General features: G+C 37.5%; 1 protein-coding gene across 1 annotated transcript in view; it reads right to left on the minus strand.

Moving 5' to 3' along the window:
• Positions 1-25,400, minus strand: part of LARS2 (leucyl-tRNA synthetase 2, mitochondrial) — an 80,670-nt gene that overhangs the window by 12,838 nt on the left and 42,432 nt on the right. Inside the window, exons 10-19 of the mRNA XM_083377251.1 lie at positions 24,631-24,735; positions 23,892-24,007; positions 22,269-22,552; positions 18,760-18,858; positions 16,567-16,704; positions 12,882-12,985; positions 10,530-10,712; positions 8,717-8,886; positions 7,755-7,832; positions 2,521-2,632 (exon numbers count right to left, since the gene is read on the minus strand). Coding sequence (XP_083233377.1) covers positions 2,521-2,632; positions 7,755-7,832; positions 8,717-8,886; positions 10,530-10,712; positions 12,882-12,985; positions 16,567-16,704; positions 18,760-18,858; positions 22,269-22,552; positions 23,892-24,007; positions 24,631-24,735 — 1,389 coding nt within the window. The remainder of the gene's footprint in view (positions 1-2,520; positions 2,633-7,754; positions 7,833-8,716; positions 8,887-10,529; positions 10,713-12,881; positions 12,986-16,566; positions 16,705-18,759; positions 18,859-22,268; positions 22,553-23,891; positions 24,008-24,630; positions 24,736-25,400) is intronic.

The following is a 25,400-nucleotide window of genomic DNA, read 5'->3' on the forward strand; positions in this document are numbered from 1 at the left end:
AATTAGGTTTAAAAACTCACAAATATACTAAGGGAATTGTATACAGACTAATGAAGCATACCATATTTTTAAAGGTCTGTAGACATCCACCTTTCCATATGCTACTTTGCAGAGAAGAATGCTACAACCAAAATAAAAACTATCAATAATACTCTTAATTACATTTGATAAGTGGATTTTTATTTTAGAATGAGCTCTTTCCTGAATAGAATCCCAAGAACATTTTATACAACTAAAAAGCAACAGTAACAACAATACTGTATTTGGTTTGGGGGAAAAGTAGTTATCCAACCCTATTCTCAACAAAATATTGAGAATTTGACTATTATATGTCATTTCTTTCCATGTGACATTATGGCTATTACAAGTTTTGTCATCAATAGAAAACCAATCAAGAGGTCTAACTAAATAAAATGAAAGGAGTGGACAGAAAACAAAATATGCCCAACAGAAAAAAAATGCCTTTCCCCTTCTTTTTAATGATATTTTGCAGCTTTAGTTAATTGATCCTACATAAAGATAAGTCCAGCCACTAATAATATTAGCAGAATGCCAACTATTGATTTTTATCTTTTTACTCATAAACTATCAAGGGATATGGTTTAATGGTAACATGTAAAAAGACCTTAAGAAATAACACTACAATTAAAAAAATAACAACTGCACTTAAACTTATATACCACTTTACAGCACTCTTTGAGAGGTTTACAAATGTCAGCATGCTGACCCCAACAATCTGGGTCCTCATTTTCCTGACCTCTGAAGGATCAAAGGCTGAGTCAGCTTGAGGATTGAACTCTTGGCCGTGTGCAAAGTTAACCTACAATACTGCATTCTATCAACTTACATTACAAAAATGTAATTCAACCTAGTAGACTATAAAATGAATTAGTCAGTGAATAAAAAGTGTATCTTCTAGTGAACCACAGAATGATTAGTGGTAGATTAACAAAGAAGGCTGATTCCTTGGTAGCACGACTCTCATCAACATCAAATCTTAAATTATACTGCTGTAATGAATTCTAGTCTTATACTCCAAATCAATTATTGATTAATTCTCAGTGTATTTTATCATGTTTCAGTTAGTGGATTTGGAGTATTATTTGTAAGCTGCCCAAAGTCACCTCATCAGGGAGATGGGCTGCATCTATATTTAATACATAATTTTTATAACATTTAACCACTATCTAAATATTGCTAGTTTTTTTCTTCAAAAAGTCATAAAGAAATAACTGAGTAGAAGAAATATATGTGGAATTTATTTTCTCTCCTGCACATATTATCTTGTTTATAAACCAAAAGTCCTGGTTTATATTTTTATTTAGCTGCATTATAAACCATGTGAAAATTAAAGAATTACAGATTTGTTACTGGCTAAAAATCCCTTATGAAAAGCAGTACATGTGACAGTTTTCGCCACAATCTCTGCCTCAAACAATAGTCCTATGGACAGACTTCTCTAAACAGCATATGTTTTAAGCTTCATATATATGGTGGTAGAGGAACTGAAAAGTCAAGAAACGACCTGGAAGCAAGTAGTTGATGTTTAGAATTGAAGCTAATCAGGCCTTGCTCTGTAAATTGCTTAGAAAATATTGGTGGGCAGTTTGCATTATCTGGAGAAAAACAACATCAGGGCAGTAAGTAAAATTATGACAATATTAAAGATATTATGAGTTTAAGAAGAACCTAGATCAGGGGTAGGCAACCTTGGCTCTTTTATGACTTGTGGACTTCAACTCCCAGAATTCCTGAGCCAGCATGGCTGGCTGACCTAGATAGAGGTGTCCCCCTGTGACGCTTGAGTAAAAATAATTCCAAGGATTTCAAGTAAAATTTTCACCTTAGTAGAAGAAATTGTTTCTCTACCTTCTTTTCGAAAGCCTGGCCTGAATGAAGGTTTATAGCATGTAAAAGCTGAAGAAAAGCTCCATCAGACATTTAAATTAAGGTCCAGATTCCAAATTGAGAAACTTTGTTAACATAAATCTGTTTGTTGCTTTGTTGTGGTTTTTTACCTTAGTGATGGTTCTGTGCTTCTGAACCATTTTGAGATATCTGACCAGGTTAACAGATAATGTTGCCATGTTTTAAACAATATATATCAACTAATCTTTAAACATTCCACATGTATATGCAGAATCATCTATTACCATAAAGTTTCTAACAGCCATATTTTAATCAATTTCTCCAATCTGATATATTCCACATATATTTTAATATAATGGCCATCGTCCCCAGCTAATTAATGGGCATGCTAATCAATATAATAAGATTTCTAAGCCGAAACAACTTCCAGGACCCATTTCAGGCTGTCTTATGTAACCAACTGAATGCAGTTAATTCAACCACTGCATTTAAAATTTTATTCCATAGTTTTTTTTCCCCAGTTAAGCAAATCAGGAATGGTCTGATACTAGTGGGAAGGAGTATTGTCTTTATTCTTGTTTTTACTAGTTGTTGTAAACCACCTAGGATCATATAAGTTCTATAAATAGCTAACTAAATTCATAAAGTTACCTTTCCAGATCTCTGAAGTCAGGTGTGGTGCCAATGGGGCAAGCATAATAAAAAGAGTTGCCAGAGCATCTTCAAATTCTGCACTATGGATGATAAGCTGTTCAGAAGTTTGCTATGAAAGGAAAGAATGAAGAAAATGGATTTTGTTAACTATGGGAATACAATTAAAATATTAAGAAGTTTGTAATAGCATACTGTAGTATTTGATATTAGGTGAAAAATTATCCGTAACTTTTTTTTCATAATAACATGATGAATACATTGTAGAATCCAATTCATAGGAATGTCAGCATTTAGCAAATTTCAAAGAATGCTCCAGAAGACCAATTTATAACAATAAAGCTTCAAAAAGCAAGCCAGAAATAGTGAAAGATATGCTAGGCAAAATATATATACCTGGCTGGGCCTGGGTTTCATGGACTTCAATTGCCAGAATTTCTGAGCCGTAGAAAATTTGGGGAATTAAAATCCTCACATTTTAAAGTTGCTAAAGTTGAAAAACACTAGTCTAGATAAAGTAATGGAATGAAAAGAAGTGAAGGAAAAACAGTTCCTCCCATTCCCAATATTGAAGGACTTAATAAACAATGGCACATTTGAATCTAACTTTCTCCTGCCTAATCCCAGTGAAAGTGATGGACTAAGGATGGGAAATAATAAATTAAAGCCCACTCTCAAACAAGGCCATGTTAATGGATCTGTCGCTATCTCTCAGTACCACCTGTCTTTCAGGAGAGTTGGGAGGAGTAATCTAGAGGTCTGCAACCTTTTGGGCACCAGGAACTGGTTCTGTGGAGAAAGGTTTTTCTGTGGACCGGAGAGTGTGTGGTTTTGTGTGCTGCCTACATCCCATGGATGGGACTTTACTTGTTTGTGCAGCCCAATTGCTGGCATGTTGTGGCCCGATACCGGTCCATGGACCAGGGGTTGAGGACCGCTGCTCTACACACTTCTTGGAGGCACAAGAATACATATAATAAAATCACCAACTTCACATGCAGGCTCTGCCATAGCTACATTATTTCCAAAATACTTTCTGCACATGTAAAAACAGAATGATTTCACATTCACACATTCAGTGTGGGTGGGAAGGAGGAAATGAAAAAAGAAAATTTTCTGCTTCTTTGAGAGCACATGAGAAATGATGAGTCATAGGAATCACCCCGTCAGGCAAAAATTCAAAAGCAGGCAAAAGACATTTTTAACTAGCTAGAGCAGGGGTGTCAAAGTGCTGGCCCATAGGCTGGATGCATCACGCAAAAGGTGCACCCACCCCATTGCTGGCAATGGCAAAACAGTCCCAATACATTGCGTGACACCACATGACATTGTGAGTTTGACATGTCTGAGCTAGAGTATTACCGTATTTTTCGGACCATAAGACGCACTTTCCCCCCCCAAAAGTGGGGGGGGAAAACGAGGGTGCATCTTATGGTCCGAAGGTGATCCGTATGGCCAGCCCCAACCTCCGCAAGTGGAAAGCAAGGGAGATTGCCAGGAGCGCGAATCGGCACGTGCTGAGAAACACTGATCTCGCGCTCCTGCAATCTCCCTTGCTCGGTTTCAGCTTCCCTTGCTACAAGAGAAAGCAGGCTGAAACGGAGCGAGGGAGATTGCCAGGAACGCGAATTGGCCGATCTCGTGCTGCTGCAATCTCCCTCGCTCTGTTTCAGCCTGCTTTCTCTTGTAGCAAGGGAAGCTGAAACCGAACGAGGGAGATTGCAGGAGCGTGAGATCGGCCAATTCGCGTTCCTGTCAATATCCCTCGCTCCGTTTCAGCTTGCTTTCTGCAAGAGAAAGCCAGGCCGCAGGGCCACCTCCACGGGTACTGCTCTAACGCGGAGAGGGAAGGACAAAGAGGGAGGAAAGGAATAAAGGAAGGAAGGAATAAAGGAAGGGACAATGGGAGAGGGAGGGAGAGAGAGAAGGAGAAAGAAATAGGGAGGGAGAGAAAGAGAGGGAGAGAGAGGAGAAAGAAATAGGGAGGGAGAGAAAGAGAAGGAGAAAGAAAGGGAGAGAAATAGAGGGAGAGAGAGAAAGAGGGAGAGGGAAAGAGAGAGGGAGAGAAAGAAAGGGAGAGAGAGAAAGAAAGGGAGAGAGAAGGAGAAAGAAAGGAGAGAGAAATAGAGGGAGAGAGAGAAAGAGGGAAAAAGAGGGAAAGGGAGAGAGGGAAAAATAGAGGGAAAGAGAAAAATAGAGAGGGAGAGAAAGAGGGAGAAAGAAGGAGAAAGAAAAGGAGGGAAATAGAGGGAGAGAGAGAGGGAGAAATAGAGGAAAAGAGAAAAATAGAAAGAAGGAGAGGGAGAGAAAGGGAGAGAGAAAGAAAGAGGGAGGGGGAGAGAGGGAGAGAAAGAGAAGGAAAGAGAGAAATTAAATTAGTAACATGATTGTTAAGTGAATCTGGTTTCACCACTAACTTTGCTTGTCAGAAGGTTGCAAAAGGCGATCACATGACCCTGGAACAATGTGACCATCATAAATATGAATCGATTGCCAAGCATCCGAATGTAAATCACATGACCCTGGGGATGCTGCAATGGTCATAAGTGTGAAAAATGGTCATGTCGCTTTTTCAGTGCCATCGTAACTTTGAACAGTCACTAGGTAAATCGTTGTAAGTCGAGGACTACCTGTACTTTATCATTTTTTTTCCTTTTTTGGGGGGGGGTGTCAAGTTTTTGACACCTTGCTGGGCGACTGGTGGAATTATTGTGTGGAATTGAACTGCACTCGCTTCTTACGGATTAATGCTTATTTTCTTCCTCGTTATGTGTGATACAGCTTTATTTATTTATTTATTTATTTAATTAATTAGTTACTTAGTTTTCTATACCGCCCTATTCCCGAAGGACTCAGGGTGGTTTACAGGGCAATATTTAAAAGACAATAAAAATTAAGATAAAAATAGAATTAAAAAGAATTAAATTAATAATAGCCCAACAATAAAACAAAGTTAAAACTTAAAACTAAAACCCCCCTCAGTCCAGGCCAGATAGATCGAAAAGCCAGGTTTTCAGGTCGCGGCAAAACGAGCGCAGGTTGGGGGCAGTCATCTTGTGTTTATTTAGTATTATATAAATCTGTCCAATGAGCGTTTGTTTGAATAAACAAAACAAATTATTCCCTTAAAGTACCGTAATTTTCGGACCATAAGATGCACCTGACCATAAGACGCACCCAGTTTTTAGAGCAGGAAAACAAGAAAAAAAATATTCTGAACCAAATAGTACCGGTATACTAAAACAGGGCTTTTCAACCTTTTCATCCATTGTACCACTTTTAGGACAAGGCAATGTCCGAGTACCACCAGTCGCCCAGCAAGGTGTCAAAAACCTGACCCCCCCCCCAAAAAGGAAAAAAAAAACCTGATACAGGTAGTCCTCGACTTACAATGATTCACTTAGTGACTGTTCAAAGTTACAACGGTACTGAAAAAAGTGACTTATGACCATTTTTCACACTTATGACTGTTGCAGCATCCCCAGAGTCATGTGATTTACATTCGGATGCTTGGCAATCGATTCATATTTATGATGGTCACATTGTTCCAGGGTCATGTGATCGCCTTTTGCAACCTTCTGACAAGCACTTAGTGGGGAAACCAGATTCACTTAACAATCATGTTACTAATTTAATTTCTCTCTCTCCCCTTCTCTTTCTCTCCCTCCCCCTCCCTTTCTTTCTCTCTCCTCTCTCTCCCTCTTTTTCTCTTTCCCTCTATTTCTCCCTCTCCATTTCCCTCCCTTTCTTTTTCTTTCTCTCTCTCCCTCTTTCTCTCCCTCTCTATTTTTCTCTTTCCCTTTCTTTCTCCCTTTCTCCATTTCCCTTCCTTTTTTTCTCCTTGTCTCTCTCCCTCTTTTTCTCTCTCTCCCTTTCTTTGTCTCCCTCTCTTTCCCTCTCCCTTTCTCTCTCCCTCCCTCTCCCATTGTCCCTTCCTTCCTTCCTTCTCTCCCTCTTTGTTCTTTCCTGTCTGTGTTAGAGCAGTACCCACCTAGGCGGCCCTGCAGCCCGGCTTTCTCTTGCAGAAAGCAAGCTGAAACAGAGTGAGGGAGATTGCCAGGAACGCAATCTCGCGTGGTTTCAGTTTCCCTTGCTACAAGAGAAAGCAGGCTGAAACAGAACGATGGAGGTTGCAGCAGTGCGAGATCGTGTTCCTGGCAATCTCCCTCGCTCCGTTTCAGCCTGCTTTTTCTTGTAGCAAGGGAAGCGGAAACCGAGCGAGGGAGATTGCAGGAGCGTGAGATCGGCGTTTCTCAGCATGTGCCAATTTGTGCTCCTGGCAATCTCCCTTGATTTCCACTTGCGGAGGTTGGGGCTGGCCATACGGATCACCTTCGGACCATAAGACGCACCCTCATTTTCCCCCTCACTTTTGGGGGGGGAAAGTGCGTTTTATGGTCCGAAAAATACGGTACTTGAAAAGCTGATTGTCTTGCCCCTTTCTATCTATTATCAATCAACTTGATTCACAACAGGACTTCAATGTTTGTGTTTACCTCTGCTGGAAGAAGAGAACTTTTTAAAGGGAAACCATGCTGCTCATGGAAGAAGTGTACTTTCTGGTTTTAATTTTAGCTTTCATATTTCCTCGTTCGGGGAGAAGTGAAAGTTAATATTAAAACTTGTTCTGCCACAGTAGGTTTTACTCTACTGCTCTCAGGTTTTATTCAACCCTCCCATCAGTTAAGGATGTAAAAAGATGGCCTACCGAGAAAAATGTTATTATATTAGCAGCAAGAGGTATAGTTTAAGTCTTTTCTTTCAATGTAGTCAGTCTACGACAGATTCTGATTTAGCCGTTAAATATTCTCAGATAGAAAATTAAGGTTTTACTTTACTCAAAAGGATTTTTTTTATAAAGTAACAGTTATCTGACTGCCTTTTAAAACTCCATTATTAGAAGCACATCACAATTATAGACAATAAATAAATACAGTAATTGTATTCATAATATTGCAGGGCAAAAATTTACTTGATACCTATATTTCACTACTAATAGTTATCAATTGTATTGAAATTAAATTTTAAATATTTCCAAAAGGACAATTTCATATTTTCTTTTATGTGATTGTGTGTGGGTTTGTATGTATATAAAATTATTTCATAGGAATACAAAATGAAACATTATGCCACATGTATTGATATAATACATTATATTAGATTGGATTGATATTGTACACCGAGGGAATAAACAGACTTTTTGTAAAATAAGCAAACTTACATAACATACTCACCAACAATGTATTACTGAGGCCCATTAGTCGAGAAATTATGCCATTAAACAAATAATCCTCCAGGAAGTATTCTGTTACCTAAAACACAAAAGCAATCATTTTCTTCAGTTAATTTAGATTACAACAGAAGTTCTCCAGCAAAGGTTTTGTTCTCTATTTTTTAAAACATTTGACACCTTTTATAGACTACGGAACTAAGGAGCATATAGAAACAATGCTTCATTGATTTTTAAAAGCAGTATTTTAACATAAGAAATGTAAACCAATTGAGTTTTGGTTATTATCCCTTTAGCTTCAAAATACTAAGGGCTATGGGGTGGGGGAACAACATTCTACATATTCTATAATTAATTGGAGTTGGTAGAGTATGTGTTCATATCTCTCCCTCTCTCAAAAAAATTAGCCCTGAATTGGCTTTAAGTAGTAATCTTTAAAAAAGATAAAATAAAGGCAATTTAACATTCCTGGCTTTGGAGCAGGGCAAAGACAGTTGCTATTTGGTAACATCTGAGAAATCATTACAATTGTCATTCATGACTTTTTTTTGGTGCTATAACATTATGGAAGAAATAGAAACAAGTATGGTATGTATGAAACAGAACATGGTTATTTTTATTTGCAAAACAATAGCTGATTTTCACTAAAACATTCTCTAGTTTTCTCCAAGATGATGGTCTGCAGATGTTATGGACTACCACTCTTCATGATGAAGGGAAACAGAGATGCACTGTGTGCCAGATTGTGGAAGGAAGTACTTCCTGCTATGTCATATCTACCCTGTCATATCTGTGACATTCTTATCAGCCATTATAGAACCACAACAATTTCCTCACTTTAGAAAAGGAAGTGTTTTACTATATGCAGTCTAAACAAATAAAAAATTATATCTCTGTTGCAGTTTGGTGTTAAACATCAGTTAAACTTTGCTAACATGTTCGGAATAGGCAGAATCTCTTTCCAACCTCAGAGACAGTGAAGTTCTTCCGTATCCAGATATGTTTGGCACTCAGCTTATCTTTCTGGTTAAGTAAGTGAGGACTGGGTAGAGGACCTGCATTTCTGGCTTCTATGAACTTAGTTGCCAGATGCCAGATGCGGGTTTGCCATCGTAACACCCCAGGGATTGCATCAGCTGAATGAAAAATGATAAACAGAAATTTTCATTAGCTCACGTTAAGATAGCAATTTCAGCTAGGAAAAAAGAAAAAAAAATGAATAGTTCTCCCCTTCTTTACTAATCAGTCATTAGTGCCAGTTTTTAATTTTAGAACAATTAAATACATTCTTATTTAATTTGGATAAAATGATATTCAACTTGTTTGATGATATAGCAAGTACTCATTGTATTTAAAATATTCTGTTTTTCTTTCTTTCTTAAGGTTTATGATTTAGTGCTAGGAACCATTTACCAGATCTGTCCACTGTAAAGTTAGATAAAAAGTGATATCTAAACCAACTGCTCTCTTAACTTGGAAATAAAAAAAATACAGATTCTAGTAGTGCTGCTTACAGAAGACATTCCCCAGTTTCTACAGAATTAAAGAATATGAGTTTTAACAGTTCAGATCCTCTTATCGGAGTTGCTACTTGATAGATCTGCATCATATATATTTCTGCATAATCACTGAAAACAATGGTTCTCCCACAACCCTCTAATTCTCACAATTGTACCCTATATGGCAAGGGTGTCAAACTGGTAGCCCGTGGGCTGGATGCGCAGGCCACGCTCAACCTGACTCCGCAAAAGCAAAAACATTGCAATATGTCATGTGACGCGATTGAGTTTGAGACCTGTGCTCTATGAGCATCCCTTCCATATGAATGTTAAGGATTCTTCTGCTCTTCTAACTAATGGCAAAGTGCAAAAATCTGTGGCCAGCCAATATCTATTTACACACATTTGTTGTGCAATAAAAAGCAAACCACCCTGTGTGGGGAATGCTCAACTAGGATGAGGAAGGAATGATGGGACTAATGTCATTAAGGCCCCATGACATCATGAAGAAAATAGGCCCAAAGGGAGGGAGCTGACAAGAGGTCAGCCAGCAAGCAAATAATTCCTTCCCCCAGTTCCATGAGGATTATTGTGTTAACTTGCAAAGTTAACTGACTCATCTATGACCCTTGTATGGCTTTGTACAGACAGAGAAGTAACAATGTGGTTTCAGATCAATGAAGGAATTGTACATAGGAAGAATCTAAATTGATACATCCTGTCAGCAATCCAAACACACAACTTCAAGGAGTTACATTTATACTTGAACAAATATTAAATGCTTCTTTCAAAAACACATCCGCTTTTGTTTTCAGCAGCATTCAAAATATCTGCAAAATAAAAATCACATACACTCTAATGACTTTTTTCCAGTGTACTGGACTGTAGTTTCCATGAGCTGGAATATTTGATAACTGAGAATTAAGGCACACCTGGAAGCTGCCAGCCTGAGGAAGGTTGCCCTAGAACATTTGTGCCTGGCAAATATTTGGAATGGAAAGGTCCCAGAAAGTGTGTTTGGGCTACAGGTTACAGAAGGTTGCTAGAAAGAGAAATGGATGTCTTCCTATGGCAACTCGTAAATAGCACAACTATAAATAACAAAGTATGAAAGAAAACTCAATAAATATGCTTCAATTCAGACAAGATGTTTTCTTCATGAAAACAGCAAAAAGATTTAATCTGGGAATTTTGTCAGCATTTTGAAAGTGTAAAAGGAATTTTGCAACAAAAATACTGATTGATATCAGAAGAATTTGGGTTTTTGGAAGGATTCTTACTCTTTGCTTCCCATAAGATGTCCTGCTCTGGAGGGGCAGTAAATAGGATGTATAGCCGGACTGTATCAATTCCATACTTCTGAATTATATCTTCAGGTTCAATTCCATTGTACTTGGATTTGCTCATTTTTTCCCACAATACCTGCAGTTTCTCTTTGTTTTTTGCATGAATAGGTTCAGGACCTAAATATATATAAAGAAAAATGTAAGATACAACCTCAGAAATATTTCACATTAAGAGCTGATTGCTTTAAATCCTTTGCTGCACCCATGTTCAAAATATATTCTACTCAAGGTCATCTTCAGTAGGCAGGTGGTAGTCACACTGACTGAGGTGAAATAAATGGTTCTCTTGTCTGAAGGAATCAAGTTTGCAAGGCAGGTCTTTGGAATCAAAAATTGAATTGTTTATTCTCTTCTAGGAATTTTTACTCATCCAAATTAGATAATATTTGTACTGTACATAGAAATTTTTTCTTACTTCAAATTCAATAATATGCAAAAGAATTTTTTGTATTAAATGTGAAGATTATGATAATTAGAAAAAACTTTCTTGCACATCATCATCACAGTCCACCTTTCCTGGGATGGGTTGAGTTCATATAAAATATATTTACCCCATGTAATGGTTATCTAATGTCCCACTTATAGCAATTCACATCCGGTTCATCCCCTGAATGTCAGCCTCAAATGAGCTGCTTTTATCAAAATATAAAAACCCCACAAAGCTCACAATTTAACTATCTGGAACACTTGATCAGCAATGGTAGATATTATTATTCGTATCTATGGCAAAAGTTTATATTTCTACACCCTCAAAGCTGATTAATTTGATTAAAGGTGCATAGTATTTAAATGAAGTAAAGATTAAATATCAAACTTTGGTCTCTAGTCAGGTATTCAACAATTTTTCCTGTCTCATTAAATATATATAATTCAGTAATAATTATAAAGATCTCTAGGAATCCATCCAAAGTTTTGGGGTTGCTAGATATAATACTGTTGAGTATCAGTTATGCATAAAAAGGCCAACATTCTTCACTTAGAAATACTATGGGCCAATTAGAAATACACAGCTAGCAGCATCTTAGGCATAAAATTGTTTATCAATCAGTAAAAACATTCATTGTTGAACTATGATATCTCTAGTAAATCAGCTAGTTCAAGTGGTTAAATAGTGTTACTAAGGTCTGATAAATAACATTCATTCTCTAATAAATAGAACTTTTCACTAAACTGGCATTTGATTTTGTCTGATTATACAGTGGATATAAAAAGTCTTCCCCCCATTTTTGAGATATATAAAAAAAATCGGACCAAGATAAATCAATTCAGATTTTTTCCCATCTTTAATATAACATACAAGCTGTACAATTCAACTGAAAAACAAACAGATCTTTTAGGGGAAAAATTAAAAAAACATGCAATAAAGTAGCTGCATAAGTGTGCACAACCAATAATATTTTGTTGAAACACTTTTTGATTTTATGACAACATAGAGAATGAACAGTAAACGATGAACTAGAAATTCAGGTAAATGAGGGCAGATATGTTATTGCTGCCATTACAGAAACATGGTGGGATGAAACACACAGCTAGAGGGATTTAAATTATTTAAAAGAAACAGACCAAGCAAAAGAGGAGGTGGAATTGCTCTTTATATAAGAAATAACTACATCTCTACAGAAATAGAGCACAAGAATGATGAAAACTGTCTTGAATGCATTTGGGTCAATATAAAAGGGGGATTTTTTAAAGATTTTTTTTAGATCTCAAAAATCTGGCATTTTAGCAGGGATGTATAATTTTTTTTATACTCACTGTATCTAGAATTATATCATACCTATAGTATCATCACTAGAGATGTCATGAAATGGAGAAACTGTTTGTGTCAAACCTGGAGCAAACCATTATATCATAGAGATCCTTCTGAACCATTTCAGATCAGCTATGGTTCAGCTGACTACTTTGCTAGTTTCAGATTTCAGACAAAACAAAATCCAGACAGACAAGTAGGGCAAGACTAGTACACATTGCCTCTTCACTTTCAGCCTCCTCATAGAAATTCCCAGCACAGAATATCCAACTGAACTACCACTGACATTTTCATCTTCCCTTCTCTCCCTGTTAATTTCTGCCAAAGGCCAAAATACACTTTCTTCTCAAGATCTACTCTCTCTCTCTCTCAGCTACCAACATCCTAGCATGGCATATCACACCAGACCCTCTGCCAGCAATGCTTTTGGTTGCCTTCTGCCCAAAGCAAAAGAGTCTCAAATACCAAACATGAATGTTTCAATTCAGGCCTAGGCACCGTGCAAAACACTATGCACATTGCTAAACCTCACTTACCAGAAAAATCAATTTCTTCTCTTTTCAAATACTGGCCCGTTTTTGGTAGCTTGAATGTTTGATTCTTGATTAGTCCTTGAACTAAGAGCTTATGAAAAGGTTCTCTAAGGACATAAAAATGTTGAAGTGGTCAAGATACGTTTCAAGGATATTCTATTTACATAATTTTGATAGTGGAATATCGCAACAAGCACATAAAGAACGGAGATTTGGGGCTTTCCAAAGTCAAATAATAAAAAACTAATAAACTGTACATCAATATATTTGAAGGATTTTTAAACTGGGGAATCATAGAAAGATAATATAGCTCACTGACTAATGATTAGAAACATGAATGCAAGAGTATAATAAAATTAGGAGCTATTCAATGAGGGAACTATAATGATGTACACTAGCTAGCTTTTCCTAATTTGGTGCCCTGCAGGTCTTTTGTTCTACAATTTCCATATTTCTTAGCAATCTTGTTACACAAGAAGCAGTCTGCCCAATCTTTAGACAGTAAGTGTTTCCTGTTGGATAATCCCAATTCTGAACAGCACGAAGGATTCAATACCAGTCATGAAAGCTAGGCAGATAGCAAATTCAGACTTGGATGTCAATGCTGTCCCCAAGAACTGTTTTAGTCAGATACCCTTAACTCAGATACTATTCCACTTCTTGCTGTCTAGTTCAAGAAACAAATGTTAGCAGCTGAATGCTAGAGTGCACACCATTCTGCAAGATATCGAAGGCAGTTACGTTCTTAGGTAGATAAACATATGCAGCTGGATGATTTTAGTAAAAGAACATAATATAAAATAATACACAAAATAATACAGATCAATTTCCCCAAGTAAATAGTCAAAATTGGTGAAATTGATAAATAGCAAAAGGACAGGACTTCTTTTTTAAACAGATATTTTGCCATTAAAAAAAATCTAAAACTTCCAAACTTTACTATACATGGAAAAGTCAACTTTAGATAAGGTTACATATGCAAGCTTAGATAGCCAGTTTGGTCTAGTGCAGTGTTGGCGAACCTTTTAGAGACCGAGTGCCCAAACTGCAACCCAAAACCCACTTATTTATCGTCAGGTGCCTGGTGGGCATGGCCCACTGGGTGGGCGTGACTGCGGTGGTCATGGCAGATTGGATGGGTGCGGCCACCTCAATGTTGCTCATGGGGAGGAACGCCTGTGGGGGGTGGGCAGGGATGGAGGAGATCCAGGGGGTCTCTGGCAGATGGGATGGTAGGCAGGAGGCTCGTCCTGTGGGGTGAGGCGAGGCAGGGCGGGGGTGCCATTGCCATGGGGCAAAGCAAGGGCTGGGGTGGCTGCTGCCTGACACCATCAGCCCCCGCACACAGAGGCCAGTGAATGCATGGGGGCTGATGGTGTCCATCAGCAAACAGAGTCTGCCGGCCCCTCAACCGGCATACTCTGGGGCTCCGCAGCCCTCCACCAGCAGTTCAAAGAAGCCACCTCTGAGCTGGATGGCTGGCCAACAATTGAGGAGTTGATGCAGTGGGTCGTGTCCAGGAAAAGGAGAGCATGCGAGGCCAGGAGGGACGGGATGGGGGGAAGGAAACCAGCTGTGCCAGGATGCATCCAGCCATGTGGGACCTCGGCGAGTTAGCAGGTGGCTGCTTGAAGAGAGATGGTTGCCATCTCTGGGGCATGGCAAGCGTGCCCACAGAGAGGGCTCTGAGTGCCACCTCTGGCATGCGTGCCGTAGGTTCTCCACCACTGGTCTAGCGGTTAAGGCACTAGGTTAGAAAACAAGAAACAGTGAGCTCAAGGGCATTAGCCAAGAAAGCAAGCTGGATGACTTTGGGCCAGTCTCCCTTAGTCCAACCTACCTCACATGGTTGTGATTGTGGGGAAAATAGATGGAGGGAGGGTGTGTTGGATACATTTGTTGCCTTGAGTTATTTGTAAGAATAATAAGAGTGGGATGCAAATAAATAAGTAAGATAAGCTTCCAGCTCAGACTTAATCTTTTAGGGAATGTTTTATTTTTTATTATATAGTGCAGATTCACATATATTCCCTTGTTGATTCAAGCTAAGTTTTCCATTTGTGTTGGCCTGCAGAAATTGTTACTTGAAAAGGGTCAAATTATTTTACCATCTATGGAATTAAGTGCAAATTCTTATTTGTAAAGATGAAGAAGAGGAACTAATGAACAAACAGCTTAAATAGAGTGCTTTTAAATGTATGAAGATCTGGAAACAGGTGATACTGAATTATTAGAAACTTTGCTTCCTAGTCTACTTTCATTTATTGTTCCATTCGTTAGCAGTTACTTATTGATGATATTAGAATTAGAGTTCCCTCTCCTGGTGATAGGAAAAAACCACAAGCTAACTGCTTGGCAATTAATTTAATGGAGAAGTTTGCTTTCAATTTTAGTTATGTTATATACTTTAGCACAATTCTGGACTATTATTTTTTAAATAGTTTGTATCACTGTCTATCCTTTAGTAGCTCTGATATAGCATAGTAACTCAGTGGGTTCCCTTTTTTGCTTGTTCTCCTGAGTAAGAAATGAAATTACTTGACATGGAATTTAAAGAAAACAAAAGAAAAATGAATGTACATATGATACATTCTGCATGTACATATATAAATGTATAAAAATGTGGACTTACCATCTAAAGATATAACATAAAAGAAATAAAATATGATTGGGCCAAAACAAAGTATCACTGCTTTCCCCCCCTTTTTTCATGTCTTTCTCCAGATGATATCTTTAGACACTAAACCCTTGGTTTAAGACTTTTTAAAAACAAGACTGTACATTAGCTATCCTTAGAGCACTTCATGCTGAAGAATGAGGAAATCCATTAATAAACAAATTGAGTAAATGCAGTGAAGGAGAAAGCATTTTGGCACAATGGATAATCTCTGCTTCACTTCTTAACCTGTGATTTCATGCCCTTCTCCTTATTTCCATACAAATCAATTTTATTCTCTCTGTCTGAGAGAGAGAGAGAGAGAGAGAGAGAGAGAGAGAGAGAGAGAGAGAGAATTTATATTGTGCATTTGATGAGAGGTAGATTGAGATCAGACACTGAATAGCTCAAAAGCTTCGTGTCTGAGTAGCATCTTCCCAGCCTAGTCTATCATTAACAAATGCATTATATTGTGGCCAGATTAGACTATGTACTTTTCTTCATTACTATATTCTAGGAATCAGGAATGAATATCCCTCTTTTCCTCATCATATTTTCTTTGTTTGCCTTTGTCACCACTGTATATATCCTCATGGGTCTAGTGTTCAGTAGATCGCATATACATTAAATCCAATATATTAAGCTCATATCTCAGTTAGTTCTCTTGACTGTACCACCAGAGCCTTATACATATATATAAATCTTTTTAATATTAATAATATTTATAGATAACTGACAATAGTAGATGTTGGACAAGTATTTTGGAAGAGAAAAAAAGACATCTTTTGATTCTCTGTTGAATACAGTAAAACTATTAAGTATATTGTTGAATCCAACTGACATCTGTGGGAAAGTGGTCAATAATTTATTAGGTGTGCATGCATATATGTATTGTGTACTCAAGCTTGTAGGCACATGTACACATGAACATACTTTTACATGCATATCTAGCCTTCTTTGAGAGTTGCATCTGAATAAGGATTAAAGCCACAGATACTAAAAGACTGACTTTGCCCTAGCCGTGCCACTTACTTGTGTTTAGTCATATTCTGATTATGACAAAAATGACTGAAAAACCTGGCAAAATACAAATGCAAGACTGCGTGCTCTTTTCCTCCAATGTACAAATCTACAGGCATCCAGTAATCAGCCAAATCTTTATCAAAAGGCCTAATAGGAAAAAAAGATTTAAGAAATAAACATTATTAAAGAATGTTAGAATTGCCTCAAGTCATAATAGTCACTAAAATATTATTATCCTGATTTAAAGGGTGTTGTTAATTCGAGTGCCATTAGGGGGCAACAAGAATATATTATATCACAACAAAATCTATTCTGAACATTCAGTGGCCACAACTCAAAAGATAGTACTTCCTTTTTAAGTCACATTGTATATGTGGCCTTGAACAATGGTAAAAGATGTCAAACAGCTCTGTAGGAGTTATCTAGGTCTGTGCTTTTGGCAGATGATCAAGCAGCTCTTTCAGGATAAGAATATTGATAGAAGTAGTCATTTAATACATAGGAATATGACTTTAAAAGTACTAATTTATTGTAAGGCAATTTTTTTTCCAGAATTACACACAAACACACACACACACACACACACACACACACACACAATAAATCAGGATTAACAAAATATTAACGTAAAATCATTTCAATGACAGAAAAAGAAGTCTCCACTGTAGAAATAAATGATGTCTTATGGATTAAGAACAAGTACTGAATCCAAATTATATCAGAGGAAACTGGGGAGATAAGGATAGATTTGGGAGATATTCAAATCAATATTGCTGTTACAAAAGAGGTAAAAATTTGAACTCTCCTAAAGCATCTTTAGGGACGTGGTGGCTCAGTGGGTTAGGACGCTGAGCTTGTCGATCAGATGGTCGGCAGTTTGGCGGGTCAAATCCCAAGAGCCGCGTAACAGAGTGAGCGCCTGTTACTCATCCCAGATTCTGCCAACCTAGCAGTTTGAAAGCACATAAAAATGCAAGTAGAAAAATAGGGACCACTACGGTGGGAAGGTAACAGCGTTCTGTGCGCCTTTAGCATCTAGTCATGCCGGCCACATGACCACGGAAACGTCCTCGGACAAGCGCTGGCTCTTCAGCTTTGAAATGGAGATGAGCACCGGCCCCTAGAGTTGGAAACGACTAGCACGCATGTGCGGGGGAACCTCTACCTTTACCTTTTTAAAGCATATTTAGCCATCTGAAATTTGATACAACACATTCAGGCAACACAGCTACACATGGCAATGTGTTTCTCTTTAATCTTGCTGTATAAGGAAAATAGAATATGGAAAAAGAAGAGGCTCTAGTTTTAGGATGAATAGCTCTAGTTTCTAATAATTTTACTAAAGTTTTACTAGGGTTCTTCACTAATGGTGTTTCAAGGGATATCTCCTGAAATAACAAGTTAGAGGATTGTTCTATGATTCTCTTTCTTCATTAACCACTGATGGATTCTTTGAGATGTAGCAGAATGTGGTATGGGAGGCTGGCTTGGTTCCTGATCCTTCTGCCTGTGCCTCCTGTTCATATCACACACATTGTATGCTGTAATCTTTAAATGATACCAATCCAAAAAAAGGCTTTAAACTGTTTTTCATTTGCTTTGATAACTTTTATCACTCCACTTAAGATTTACTAAAGAATGCTTCTATCAGAACTGTTCTCAAAAACGCAGATAACATGTTTTTGAAATCCATTACCTTGAATATCTTCTCCAGCATATCTGTCTTTCTGTCTATCTCTCTGTGAAACTTGGCAGATGATAACTTGCTTGCAAATCTCATTCAACTCTATTTTTATTGCAAATAAGTTAAATATATTTGTAATATTATCTCTTCTGAATTTAAATAAGTTGTATCCAAAACACTTTTTATCCTAAAGTAGCTGTCGAAAATCTGGAAAGTTTTGACAATACATATCTTTCCAAGAGGGGAGAGGTCCACAACAGGTAAGAGAGTACCTTATGACATTTAAAGCAATCAAAGGCTAATCTTTTTATATTCTGTATCTGCAGTGAAGCCAATAATAACTCGCAAGAGATTCTCTTAGAGAAATCTTTTTTTTAACTATGCTTAGCATAAGTTGAAGACAAGTACCGTAATAGAAATTTTAGCTAGAGAAGAACCTTCCTCCTAGGCTATAAAAAGACTAACCAGCCTATAGAACCATATATAAGTGTAAAATGAAAAACATCCAAAGTACTTACCTTTCAGAATTATGAGGATCAGTGTACCTTAAATAATACCAAGCTGAATCAACAAACGTATCCATTGTGTCAGTTTCTCTCCTTGCAGGCTTCTTACATCTGATAATAAATTATAATTGATATTTCTAAGGATCTATTAAGATAAAAGGGAATAGGAGGGGGGGAAGGGGGGTCCTGTTTTTTAAGACGGGAGACAATACATATGATCCAAACTGTGGACTACCGTTCTCTCTTCACTATCTATTGTGCTAATATAAGCAAATGGCAGTCTAATGAGATGTAAAATCCTTAGGTCCTTACTGAGGAAATCAGAAACTCAAAAATATTCAATAATATTCCTATTGTGATTAAGAAAAGAATGGATTCCCATATTACCTTTTATTTTATTTTATTTTATTTATTAAACAAATTTATATAGCTGCCCAACCACTCCACAGGTGATTTTGGACACTTACAACAACAAAAATCTGTAACATAAAAATCATTAAGATCCCACATTCTTGCACCCACATGGCAGCAGTATCATAATAAGATCAACCACTTAATCAGCTGCATCTCCTGTTTGTGGTCCTTAGGCCCATTGATAAAACCATGTCTTCAGGGCTTTTTGGAAAAGCAACAAGGGTGGAAGCTGTTTGTACTTCTGGGGGAATGATATTCCACAGAGAAGGCATCTTGTGGACCCACCAAATGTGCAACCCTAACAAATGTGATCTGCAACATACTCTGCCTTCCCGTCCTGATGGGCTGGGTGGATATAAAGGATGAAAGAGGGTCTTTCAAATAGCCTGGCTCCAAGTCATGTAAAGTTTTAAAGATGGTAACCAGCACCTGGAAGCAGATTGGCAGCAAATGCAGCTCCCGCAAAAGAGGTGACACATGCACAAGTCTAAGTTTAAGCAAAAGTGTTCAGGCTGATGAATTCTAACTCAACTAAAACTTTTGGATACTCTTCAAGAGCAGCCCAAGGCAGAGCACATTATAATAGTCCAGACAAGATAGACTTCCCATTTTAAAAAATCCTTTGTACTGGGCTTAGGATTTATTCTACCGCTTGCTCTCTCTGTCTGTTGAGACCACTGCCATGTAAAGCATTAATAATCAATTAATTTTGTCTTGATAATCTTAAACAATGTCTCTATTAATCATCTTGTCACAATTATCTTAGTATTAAAGAAGCATCAGCTGCCATTGGGTTTTTAACGGGAAATAAGTACTACTAAATTAATATGGAGCCATCCTTTTTTTTTTTTTTGCAAAGGATAGGCAACACTGAATTATTCCATGATTTCCAATTAGCATGGCCAGCAGCAAGAAAATTATGTTATTGCAGCCACAACAATTAGATGCCTCGGGAAGCTTATTCCTGGTCTTGAACAAATAATTCTCTTTCTTTTTCCCACATGCACACCTTCATATTCCAGACTTCACAAGGGCTGAACACATAATTCCCTAATGCTGAACTTCACTGAATACTGAATCACAGCATACTCTGTGGAGAAAATTCTGTTAATAGGAAGAAGGAGAATGCCAACACCTAAATCTTAGAACTTATGGCTAGATCAATACGATGCAGGTTAAAAAAAACAGATGATCACTATTAAAAGAAAAAAAAATTATGTTTTTACTCTTCTTACTGACTGGATTAACTATACCAGAGCTTTTCAACCAGTGGTACGGGTACCACCTGCAGTACATTGGCACCTAGCAGGTGGTACGTGACCATCCTAGAGAAGTGGTAGGGGGAGAGGGGAATGAGCTGAACCAGTGGCAGCACTACACAAGCCTGAGCAAGAGATGGCTGGAGCTGCAGGGCTGAGTGGAAGCTCCAGGATCAGCGCCAGGCTCCAGCTGGAGCTTGGTGCTGATCCTGGTGCTTCTGAGCCCAGAAGAAGCGCTGATCAGCTGGAATTTTGGAGCATCTCCAGGGTCTTGTGATTTACATTCAGATGCTTGGCAACTGATTCATATTTATGATGGTTACACTGTCCTAGGGTCATGTGAAGTGACCAAAACCTGCTGCAATCACCCAGCAGAGGGGGGGAATAAAAAACAAACACCCCACCCCACCTCACCAGGTTTTGACACCTTGCTAGGCGACTGGTGGTACTCGGATGTTGCCATATGGCAATTAATGTAATAAAGAAGATTATAAAAAAGAATGTATGATTTTAGATAAGAGGCAAGGGTGTTTTTCAAGTTAAGCACTGATTAATCCTCTTCTGTAACAGAGAATTACTATGGTCTAAATTTCCCAGTAACATTTTTAAATTAGCTGTTTTTAGAGGAAGACTGCTAATGACTCTAAAGAAATAAGAATTTCTCAAGATTGCCAGTGTCTGAACTTCACTTTTTAACTTGAATGCTCCTTGCAATAGCAAGAGTAAAGAATGAGCTGTGAGGAGTTACAATACAGAGGTATTACCAGAAGGAATCTATTCAGAACCTCTTTGAACTATCAAGAGAAAGTGACAGGTTTACTGCTTCTGTGTTCTGAAGTATGAATGGTTTCAGATCACTTACAGCTCTGGCAAGGCAGCCTAATAATAACAAATTCATCATGTCACCTTTGCTGAGAGCAGTGTTCCATAATGCACATGATGAAGAAACAGTCTCCCAAGGACTGTTTTTCCACTCACCAACCTCATGCCCTTAAAGCAGACATGTCAAACTCGTGATGTCACGTGACGTTGCGCAACGTATCAGAGTTTTTTCCCCATTGTTGGCAATGGAGTCGGTGCGGTTTCCTGATAACGCATCCGGCCTGTGAGCCGGCAGTTTGACACCCCTGCCTTATAGAGTACAGATTTAATTTCCTCAATGAATATGTAATGTTCTGAATCTGAATTATATTCTTATAGACCAAACAAACAAGAATTTTAAATGTGGCCTGTATAAAATCCCTAATTTAAATGCCCCTTATACAGAACAGCAGTAGGTCTCAGACTAATTGCAAAAATATAAAGCAATTCATGCATTAAAATTTTCTAATGCAGACAGTCTTTTGGAACACAAGGCAATAGCTTTTAAGTTTCTATGTTTGAAGAGTAAATAAAGCAAATATATATATTTTTAGACAATGTAAAAGAAAATTGTGTCTGTAGTATCTTGCTGCAAACAAATGAATGCAGTTCCTTAATTTCTAATGTTAAAATAATAAAAAAGAAGGTAGTAATGGATCTTACTTAAACTCTAAAAATAGATTTCTTCTGTTTTTTTAGCAGCTGCTTAACCTCCCAAAATGCAAAAACAGTACAGTAGTTAACAATTTCCTCCTAGACAAACTATGGTTCAAAGATGTAATGTGTAAACATTATTTTATTTTTAACTGAGCTGAACTATTTAATAATATGAGATTTTTTAATTCTAATTCAGGGCAGAATATTTTTAAAAAACCATTAAATATTCAGCACAATGAAACAACATAAAATCTAAAAGGTTGTGCATAATATGAAGGACCAACCTGAATGTAAACATTAAAATATTAAATATACAGAAAACATACTCACCTTGGACATGGACAATTAACCCAGTGTGAAATGGAAAGTAAAGGTGAGGCTTCTTTTTTCTTGAAGGAAATAATGCTGGGCAATTGCACAGGTAAGTCCTCATAAGGTACAGGAACGGTCCCACAATTCTGACAATGAATGATTGGAATAGGGGTGCCCCAGTAACGCTGACGTGAGATCAGCCAATCTTTTAGTTTATTACTTGTTAGGAATCCTCCTATGTTTTTATTTTTGGTTTGCTGAATGATCGCATTTAATGCCTTTTCTCTAGTCATACCTGTAAACTGTTTTACAAAAAAAAAAAAGACATTGCATAATTTGGAAGCTATTTAATCTGAATAATTTAACATACCCTATACAGATTGCCTTTAAATTAGTTTCATTTATTATTGTATTCTGCAAGTTTTAAAAAAATGCCTGATATATTACAGTACAGTACAATATGGAGTTGACTATACTAAAGCCTTTGATTGTGTGGATCATAACAAACTGTGGCAAGTTCTTAAAGAGATGGGTGTACCAGACCATCTTATTTGTCTCTTGAGAAACCTATATGTGGGCCAAGAAGCAACAGTGAGAACTGGACACGGAACCACTGATTGGTTCAAAATTGGGAAAGGAGTCCGGCAAGGCTGTATACTGTCGCCTAGCCTATTTAACTTATATGCAGAGCACATCATGAGAAAGGCAGGGTTAGAGGAATCAAAAGTTGGAATTAATATTGCCGGAAGAAATATCAACAACCTAAGATATGCAGATGATACCACTCTAATAGCAGAAAGTGAAGAAGAACTAAAGAGCCTCTTGTTGCGGGTGAAGAAGGAGAGTGCAAAACTTGGGTTGAAACTTAACATTAAGAAAACCAAGATCATGGCATCCGGCCCTCTCAATTCCTGGCAAATAGATGGGGAAGAAATGGAGGTAGTGACAGATTTTATTTTCCTGGGCTCCAAGATCACTGCAGATGGGGACTGTAGCCAAGAAATTAAAAGACGCTTGCTCCTCGGGAGGAAAGCAATGGCAAATCTAGACAGCACACTAAAAAGCAGAGACATCACCCTGTCAACAAAAGTGCATATAGTCAAGGCTATGGTCTTCCCAGTTGCAATGTATGGCAGTGAAAGCTGGACCATAAAAAAGGCTGAGCACCAAAGAATTGAGGCCTTTGAACTATGGCGCTGGAGAAGACTCCTGCGAGTCCCTTGGACTGCAAGGCGATCAAACCGGTCAGTCCTAGAGGAGATCAACCCTGACTGCTCTTTAGAAGGCCAGATCCTGAAGTTGAAACTCAAATACTTTGGCCACCTAATGAGAAGGAAGGACTCACTGGAGAAGAGCCTAATGCTGGGAAAGATTGAGGGCAATAGAAGAAGGGGACGACAGAGAATGAGGTGGCTGGATGGAGTCACTGAAGCAGTAGGCGTGAGCTTAAATGGACTCCAGAAGATGGTAGAGGACAGGAAGGCCTGGAGGAATGTTGTCCATAGGGTCGCGATGAGTCGGGCACGACTTCGCAACTAACAACAACAACAACAATATGGAGAGGAATACTATGCTCAAATTATTTGCAGGCAGCATGGAAGAATGGGGAGATAAAGCAGAAACTCACACTAAAATACCAACCTCTCCAGAGTTTATCAGTTTCTCTGAGCCATCTGGAAGTGTTTCAATTACTTCAGCAAAAGCAAGGCCCAATTTTTTAGCAACTTCAGCATCATCTGGACTAATGCAAGGGATTCCTGGAAAGAAAGTTTTATTTAAAACAAGCTTTCAACATGATTTCCACTTTTGTGTGAGTATACAAAAGTAGCTTTCCTATTAAGAGTTTATCTAACAATAGTAATTATATGCTCTGGTGACTACTTCTATTCTTCTGAAATCATTCTATTTCTTTAAGCCTGCAGTCTTCAAATTCAAAGTGCCTTCACCTTCTTTAAACTAAGATTTTTGTGTATGTATAAAAGTTACATATAAACATACGGTAACTATACAAGAATCAAATCAATATATATTATATGAAATTATTTGTCTTGTTTTTATCTATACTGTACATTCCAAGTAGCAAATATACCTAATACTCCTTCTTTTGTATTTTTTCTACAATAACCCAACTCCATGAAATGGATTGTGCTTACAAAGAGTGACTGGCCCAAAGTTATCCAGCTGACCTTCATGCCTAAGGCAGGACTAAAACTAATGATCTCCTGGATGTCTTAAAAATCTAAATGTACTAACTATAATGATAACTATGTTAAGTAGATCTTTACTTCTTTTTCAAGTGGTGCTCTTGTAGTCAAAGATAGATAATTTTAATGTAAATTAAACTGAAATAAAAATAACAGTGATGGTCTGTTTTACTAACCTATTTTAAAATCAAGGCAGCCTTCAAACTCTGATTTTGCTGAGATGACTACAGGAATTTCCTGATTGGTGAGTAAATTCATAGCAGTCACTGAGGTAAGAGAGTCTGTAAAATGTAGTTTGTAGGTATTGAAGCATTATTTTACATGGTATATTACTCCATCAATAATATCTAAGATAGATAAATCATACAATAATAGATATAGGTATTGCAGATGTCAGGAAGTAGAAGAAACTTCTTACCACATGTGGTGGACATGTAAAAAAATACAAAAATACCAGAAATACATCCAGCACATAATGCAGAAATATTAAAGTTAAAATGAAAGAACTTTTTTATTAGGAATAATTTCAGAAAAATATTAAATATAATAATTTAATGAGATATATGTTTACAGGAGCAAGAATAAATTATGCTCACTAATGGAAAAAGGAAACATTTCTGACAATATCTGATAAGGAATTCTTGGAAACTTGCAAAACAGATAGCAATGGCAAGCTAACAGTAATAATAGAAATTTATCTAAATTTAAGAACCATTCCATATATGTAAAATGCATCATGCAGTGTGGCAAATAATTTACAGACTGTCTCAAAGGTTTTTCCTTGAGAAAGAATAAAATGTGTTTCATTTCTCATCCAAGAAGCTTCATCAGTCATTCATTAGGAAAAATCAGTCCAGTTGCCTTTTGAAAAAGCACCTTTGAGACAACTATGACCTAGATCAGGGCTTTTCAACCTTTTCACAGATTGTACCACTTTTAAAAAGGT

This window comes from Vipera ursinii (genome assembly GCF_947247035.1).
Source record: "Vipera ursinii genome assembly, chromosome: Z".
NCBI lineage: Eukaryota > Metazoa > Chordata > Lepidosauria > Squamata > Viperidae > Vipera > Vipera ursinii.